Genomic DNA, 8,362 nt, shown 5'->3' on the forward strand with positions numbered 1-8,362 from the left:
GTATGTTCGCGTCTTACAGGGTCCAAGGCAAATAACAACACAGTAACTAGAAATCTTACACGAGCACACAAGAGAAAGAGAGAGAGAGAGAGACCTGAGGGGTGTGTGTGTGTGTGTGTGTGTGCACGTGCATGCATGTGTATTTGTGCGTGCATGCCTGTGCGCTTACATCTTTATGTAACCTTAAACTGAGATGATGCTTGTCACAAGTGAAATCAGGGATTGTAATTCAATACAGATTTCACACTGGCAGTCTGCCTCTGTGAGGCTGTCTTTCAAAACAGAGATCTGACAAACTGAAAAGTGTTGTTTGTGTTTGAGTAAACAGAGGTAATTACAGTGTGTGTGTGTGTGTGTGTGTGTGTGTGCGCGTGTGCGGCGCTTACACCTGAGCGAAGACGGGGATTGGTCATGTCAGGTCGTTGTGATTCACTGCTCAGCATATTTTTCATTTTCAAACATGAAATGAAGACTTTCTCGATTACAACACTTCATTAATTTACATGCCGACCCGTTCTCCCGCCTGAAGAAAACCTGTTCAGGTCTTTAATTGACTACTTTTTCAGCACGATTTCCGGCAGCAGAATTAAATTGAATCGTACTGAATTACCTACTCGTTTAACTGGTCCTAAATTCTTCGTATGCCTCAATGTTTATCGTTCGTATGGAACAATTTCACATGATTTGCCGACCTGCCTGGACCGCCGTAACTTAATAATAATTCCACATAAAGTCAGTCTGTCATTGTCCCTGTAATTGTGACTGTAGTAAGCTCGTTTTGCGGTATGCAGATGCGCAGTATCGAGTGTGCCAGGCAGAGTAGTACATTTTCTTCTACCGCTTGGAAGCGAGAAGTCGTCCGTTCTCACGTTCGCTTCAGAAACAAGAGCCAAGAAATTTAAGCCAACCGTGTTTCTTCGCTGTCAACATCGTCTCCAGCAAGGATTTCAAACCAAATATTAGTCAAAGCCTCAAGATTTAAGGCATCAGCAGCAAAGAGATCCAACAGCTTTCGCTCCCTATGAAACTGCGTGGGCCTATTTTTTTTTAATGTCGAAAATTATTTCGACAAACTTAATTTCTCGTATAGGCTAATTCTATGCAAATTAATCTGAAACCTTTACAAGAACGGAAACAGTCTTTAATAAACGTTCGTGTACTTTGCGACAACTTTGTGGTTAGAAGGACAGAACAGGATGTTTTGGAGATGCACCTGCCTGCTGGCATTTAAACGTTTGACAGCTGCCTCTTATCTTCTGTTTGGCAACAACTCCACGTGACAAACTAATGCAAAATGTACAGGAAGAGGACAGAAACACGCGTGCCTAGAACCACGCACGCACGCACACGCACACACACACACACACACTCACTCACTCACTCACTCACTCAAACGCACAAAACTAATTTACCTTAGTACCAAACAGTTCTTTATTGGAAACATCAGAGGATGAATAAAAAGATATATTTCTCTTCTAAAATAGATTGTACACCTGTTGAAATTATGAAAAGAGAATGAGAAGGGTTGACTGTTGCTCAATATGTCTCTTGTCTGTGGAATGTTTTTTTTTTTTTTTTCAATTTTGTAAAACATCTTAAATAGGTCTGCAAAGTAACATCATGACATCCAAAACTTCCTGTCCGCATAAATAAACAACAGCAGGGTTTAGACAAGTCTAAGATCACTGGTGATTTCCAGTGTAACTTCATCTGATATAAAGAGGCAGCGAAGCCAGAAAGGCACTGATCACTGATCTGAAATGTTTGCGGTCTGATGTGTGTCTTAGCCACTATTTTTAATTTATCGTTATCAGAACAGGTAATGTAGCGTATACAGGAGAGCATGAAAATGATGGGGAGGGTGAGAGACAGACAGAGAGAGAGAGAGAGAGAGAGAGAGAAAGAAGAAACATTAGATAGGAAAAAGTTACTTTGAGAGAAAGAAGGAGGGACTTTTAAAAATTGAGATGGAGAGAGGGAGAAAACAGACAGAAGACAGTGGTTGAGAGAGAGAGAAAAAGAGAGAAACATGGAAAGAATGAGCAACAGAAAAAGAGAGAGAGGGAGAGAATGCCACTGTGAAAGGTCATGATTAGCTGCAGGTTTTTAATGTGCTGAGCTGATTAGGAATCTAGGTAGAGTGTCCCCGGAGGTGACAGATTTGAGATGTAACCAATCAGAGGCATTCCAAAGCTCTTTCTTCTTCACCCTTAGCCCTAAAGAACATCACCCCCGAGTCGCATTATTCAAAAAAAAAAAGGGGGGGGGGACAGGGGGAGGGCCCTTGAACTTGTGCTTTAGGGAGACATTCAGTCTTACCAAGAACCTTTTCTTCTCAAGTTTTTGCGGTGTTATCTATTACTTCGCAAGTTCTAAAGTTTAAATGTCACGTCGCATCCAGTCATCTCTGTATGCTCCCGCGTTAAATGGATTTGTGTGATATTCACTTGGTGGTGGTGGGGGGGTTGGGGGGGGGGGGGGTGGCGACGACATGCATTCGTATGAAGTCAAAGGTAGCATGAGGACACCGTCGCACAGACTGATACAGGTTCTTCCAGAACCTTCTCTGCGTGTAACCCTGGAGAGCATCCTGGAACACGTTCGATAAGAGTACTGATGCAGATCCGGTGCCGTTTGGCCTCAAGGTGCCAGAATCCTCATTTGTACTGTCAGTTACCTGTAAAACATAATTATGCATGCGCCCATAGGTAAGACTTAGCATCCTCTCCTGTGGAGCTCCCAATCTATAACAGGAATGTAAGAAAAAGAGGAGAGAGTCAAAAAAAGGTTTGTCTTGTCTTTGGCATGTGTGTGTGTGTGTGTGTGTGGAGATAAACAGCTGTCCTACACTCCTAACTCTCTGTCACTTGGACCAACCTGATAAGAAACCCTGTGTCACGCTACACATTTTTCACTGGAAAAAAAAAAAACGGGCTGACTGTCTATTTCTCCCATCTGCTTCCCCCCCCCCCCCGACCCCCACCCCCACCCCGCCTCATTATCCATTTGAATATTTATTTATTATTTACGGTTGTCATAGCGGCCCTGTCAGCGGTGGAGAGCAGCAGCTGCATCTGCAGGACGGCGTGTAACATGACACGCTACAACAAAGAGCTGTCTATGGTGAAGATCCCCAGTAAAACCTCTGCCCGCTACCTGGAAAAGAAGTTCAACAGATCTGAGAAGTACATCACGTAAGCGTGTACCGAGAACTTTCATCTCGTTACCCCCCCCCCCCCCCCCCCCCCCCCGAATTATTCCATATTATATTCTGGTCTTGTCTAGTGGAGTCTTGTCTACCTTCGCTGTTTTCCATGTCTCGCTTGGTTCATTTTCGCCAATATTTTCTTTTACGGTGGTTTTTTTCCCAGAAACCGTCTCCGTTACCGGCTTTACGTATTGGGCTATTTTTGTGCTGTTTAGATATAAAAACAAAAAAAAAAGAATGATCTCGCTGCTTATGCTCTTTTTATTTTTACATTCACTTTAATACATATCCCCACTGACAATTGACTTGTTTTTTTATGAAGTTATAAATCCCTCCTACACATACGCGCACTAAGAAACTTTTACCCAAATCTTGTTCAAAGCTTGTGCTAACTCCACTACCGCAAATCAATATTGAAACGTCTTCATTTGAAGGCCAATGATATGATGTTTGTCAAGTCCCGCGGCTCTTCACATGATCAGAGTCTAATGTCCGCCTGTGAAATGGCCGTGTCCATCCTTCAGCCAATCAGAGACGTGTAGCCATCAGCGGAAACAAAATCCATCTGGGTTCATGGGCTTTAGTTTTGTAGCCCACCGCTTTGACCCCTCGGGTCACGCGATTTATTCGTCAGAGTGCCCTCTGAACCTGTTATTCATCAGAGTACCCATCTGAACCTGTTATTCGCCAGAGTACCCATCTGAACCTGTTATTCATCAGAGTATCCATCTGAACCTGTTATTCATCAGAGTACCCATCTGAACCTGTTATTCGTCAGAGTACCCATCTGAACCTGTTATTCGTCAGAGTACCCTCTGAACCTGTTATTCATCAGAGTACCCATCTGAACCTGTTATTCATCAGAGTACCCTCTGAACCTGTTATTCATCAGAGTACCCATCTGAACCTGTTATTCGTCAGAGTATCCATCTGAACCTGTTATTCATCAGAGTACCCTCTGAACCTGTTATTCATCAGAGTACCCTCTGAACCTGTTATTCATCAGAGTACCCATCTGAACCTGTTATTCATCAGAGTACCCATCTGAACCTGTTATTCGTCAGAGTACCCATCTGAACCTGTTATTCATCAGAGTACCCATCTGAACGTGTTATCCATCAGAGTACCCATCTGAACCTGTTATTCATCAGAGTACCCATCTGAACCTGTTATTCATCAGAGTACCCATCTGAACCTGTTATTCGTCAGAGTACCCTCTGAACCTGTTATTCGTCAGAGTACCCTCTGAACCTGTTATTCATCAGAGTACCCATCTGAACGTGTTATCCATCAGAGTACCCATCTGAACCTGTTATTCATCAGAGTACCCATCTGAACCTGTTATTCATCAGAGTATCCATCTGAACCTGTTATTCATCAGAGTATCCATCTGAACCTGTTATTCATCAGAGTACCCATCTGAACCTGTTATTCATCAGAGTATCCATCTGAACCTGTTATTCATCAGAGTATCCATCTGAACCTGTTATTCATCAGAGTATCCATCTGAACCTGTTATTCATCAGAGTATCCATCTGAACCTGTTATTCATCAGAGTACCCATCTGAACCTGTTATTCATCAGAGTACCCATCTGAACCTGTTATTCGTCAGAGTACCCTCTGAACCTGTTATTCGTCAGAGTACCCATCTGAACCTGTTAATCCTTCATTTCCTGTCAATCCCACTTCTGCCACCAATAAACAGAGATTATGGCTAGGTGTGATGTGTATAACGTGTATGCTGCGTGCCTTTGAAACGGATCAGGAGTCGTCGGCTACAGGGCCTAGAAACTAATTTATGCATTTTTCAATTACATGGCGGCGTTACGGTTTAAAGACAATCGGGATAATACCCTTTGAACCGTTAAGGTTTTCCAAATGAATTCCCAAGGAAGCTGCGCCCAAAAAAAAAAAAAAAACGACGCTTTGCTTTAATCAGGGCAAAAACTAAAGGACGTAATTGCTGAGCGTGGAAAGTAATTATTTTGTTCTGCGAAGGATGCCGCCACGTTCTGTAAATTCATCGCCTCCGAAAGCCTCGGTAAACGCGTTGCTTGGTCTGTTGTCTCAGCAGTCCCTTTATGATTGGGAATGCTGGCGGAGGAGCGCAGCTGTTCAGGAGACGCAAACTCAATTTAAATTAGCCAAAAAGCGGGAGCCATCTTATCGACTTTGTTTCCCAGCAGCGAAACAAGCTCCTTTCCCCCCCCCCGGAAACGTATTCCGGATCCAGGTGAGGAAGGTAAATAAGTTACGGTTTTAAAAAAAAAACAAAAAAAACACACACACTAACCAACACACAGGGCTCCACACGCTTAAATGAGAAATTAGGCAGAAATATGGATTATATTAAACAATTTATAAGTCGTATGCATATATTATAGTACTCATTACTTAAATTTTTAGATACAGTAGCCAAAGACAAACATCTTTTGGGTATTACGGGCCCGATTTTTGTTCCGTAATTGTACTTTGTTTAATTGCAGTTTAATCTCTCCTCGCGTAGAAGTCACTGGTTGTGGCAGAGGTAGAACAACATTTTCAGAGCAGCCATGAAATCAGGCGGTTTTTTTGGGGTGGGTTTTTTTTTTGGTATTTTTTTTTTTTTTAGGCTGAGTACCGGCACAGAACCTTCTCCTGTAATTTATTCTGCTGCAATCATTTTCACATTTCTAAAGGATACGTCAGGTTGATAAATAATGTTTGTTATTAGCATCATCCAAAAATCGTTTTTTTTTGGGGGGGGGGGGGGGGGGGGGGGGTAGCAAAAGCTGAAAAAAAAAGTTCAAGAAACCAAGAGACTGAGTTTCAATTTTTCTTTTTTTTTTTTTAATTTGAAAATAGAATCATTATCAAGCTCATCGCTATGGCAACATCCAACTAATTGTGCTCAGCTGTCTATGGTGTCTATGTGAAACGCTAAAGCATGTGGGCTGAACACATAATGCCATGTTCGACTCAACCTTGACACACGCAGAGCTGAGTTTTGTCCTGCCCTGTCGTCGTAGGGACAACATCCTGGTCCTGGATGTGTTTTTTGAGGCCCTGAACTACGAGACAATCGAGCAGAAGAAAGCCTATGAGGTGGCCGGACTGTTGGGTAAGACAGTAGATTTAAGATCCAGTTCTCCTTTTTTTCCCTCCCTCCTTCTCTCTCTCTCTCTCTCTCTCTCTCTCATGTGTGTCAAAAAAACCCTTTTTTTTCTTTCGCTGCGATGTTATATCTTAAGTATAGTGGTCCTTCATTCCTCATTTCCTGACTTCTTCTTCTCTCTATCTGTTTTAATGTATGTCCTGTAGGAGATATTGGTGGACAGATGGGATTATTCATTGGTGCCAGTATTCTCACCATCCTTGAGCTGTTTGACTACGTATATGAGGTCAGTCGTCTCTCTCTCTCTCTCACCCTCTTCCTCTCTCTGCTTCTCTCTCTCTCTCTCTTTCTTTCTTTCTTTCTTTCTTTCTTTCTTTCTTTCTCTGTCAGCTTACAAAGAAGTCTCGTAGCCAACATCAGAGCCGAGCATAATCAGGTATGGAGTCATTTAGACAAATTCAGACCACTTCAGACGCTTCTTGTGCAATGCCCCGTATCCAAAGATCAGACAGACAGCTGAAGAGCTGCAGAGAGAGAGAGAGAGAGAGAGAGTAACTGAGAAACCCGGCCAACATTAGAATGCTCTTTCATTAGACGCTTTCCTCTTCCGTCTGCGGACTTCAGTCGGCATAAAACACTCATTTGTTACGCTCCAGCCTTCAGACACAGACAAACACAGTCATTTCACCAACCTGTTTCTCTCCCTGCTTTTAATGGACTTTCACAGCCGCATAATTTGACACAGAGAAAACAGTGAGACCCTTAAAAGCTTGACGGGAATTGGAGCGGATTCCAGAGATATGTATCCGAGGGTATAATAACGTATCGTTAATACGTTGCTTCGCTTTGTCAGTTATATTGGTTTTAAGAACTCGACTGAAGAACGTGAGCGGGTACGACTGGAGCTCGTTTCTGTTTCGTAAGGGTGATCTTTGGTCTGTTCAGCATTTCCGTCCACATAGGAGGCGGAGTGATCTTTTTATGGAGTGTTTTTTTGGTGGGTTTTTCTGAGAGGGGGTTTTGCTGTGTTTTGACAGGTGGTGAAAGAGAGACTGTTGGACCTTCTGAGCCAAGACAAAGAGGAAGAGAGTCATGCAGAGGATGTGGTAAATAACGTGTGTGTGTGTGTGTGTGTGTGTGTGTGTGTGTGTGTGTGTCATGATCCACAGTGGGCAATGTGTTTGTCTACCTGACTTTAATAATTGATGTGTTCTCTTTATGCCAGAGTACCTGTGACCCTGTGGTGAACCACTCTGAGTCCATCAGCCACACAGTCGCCGTTCCCCTGCAAACCACTCTAGGAACCCTGGAGGAAATCGCCTGCTGAGCGCCGCAATACCTCTCCATACCATCGGGGGGCGACATACTGCAACTGCCTCTCACTCCCAACTGACAGGACTAGGGCCAGAGAGCGAGAGACAGGAGGAAAGGTCAGACAGAGAAGGACGCGCTACTCTTTCCTTTTTCTCTGTCTGAACATCACTACATCATACGACAAAAAAAAACCAAACAAACAAAAAAAAAAAAACGTGATGGTAAGGGGCCTGAGCGGGAACCCTGAAACGACATTCGGATGGTGTTAGAACCGGACGTTCGCCTTTTTAGTTTCCTCATACAGCACGGCGCGCGCACACAGTTACATACTTTCCTGCGCTCCTGAGAAAGACTCGGGGCAGAGCGGACAAGCCTCAGATCCTGAATGAACTTAAACATTGTACAAGAAATGTAAAAAAAAAAAAAAAGAAAGATAGAAAGAAAAGGTTAAAAAAAAAAAACTGAGCCAACGAAAGAAGGGCATCTGTACAGAACATCAGTGTGCATCACGCGTCTCTTTATCCCGACTCCCATTTTGAAGTCTACTGCCAGATAGTTCAACATAGAACACATGGGGGGGGGGGGACAAACAAACAAACAAAAAAACATAGCAAAACAACAACAACAACAACAAAAACCAGAGAAATTTGGTAAACTGTGCGAAGTTTGCATGTGTCAGTTCTTGGAATACCATGCATTTTTTTCTTCGTTTTTTTTTTTTTTCTCCGTTTCCTCTTCCTGTATT

At 43.1% G+C, this 8,362-nt stretch overlaps 1 protein-coding gene across 2 annotated transcripts in view; it reads left to right on the plus strand.

Annotated features, from left to right (window-relative positions):
- Positions 1 to 7,630, plus strand: part of asic2 (acid-sensing (proton-gated) ion channel 2) — a 261,250-nt gene extending 253,620 nt beyond the window's left edge. For both annotated transcript variants that reach the window (XM_030793672.1, XM_030793671.1), the window contains exons 6-10: positions 3,041 to 3,194; positions 6,218 to 6,309; positions 6,510 to 6,589; positions 7,341 to 7,409; positions 7,529 to 7,630. In XM_030793672.1, coding sequence (XP_030649532.1) covers positions 3,041 to 3,194; positions 6,218 to 6,309; positions 6,510 to 6,589; positions 7,341 to 7,409; positions 7,529 to 7,630 — 497 coding nt within the window. The remainder of the gene's footprint in view (positions 1 to 3,040; positions 3,195 to 6,217; positions 6,310 to 6,509; positions 6,590 to 7,340; positions 7,410 to 7,528) is intronic.
- Positions 7,631 to 8,362: the final 732 nt, after the last annotated feature.

This window comes from Chanos chanos, chromosome 16, assembly GCF_902362185.1.
Source record: "Chanos chanos chromosome 16, fChaCha1.1, whole genome shotgun sequence".
NCBI lineage: Eukaryota > Metazoa > Chordata > Actinopteri > Gonorynchiformes > Chanidae > Chanos > Chanos chanos.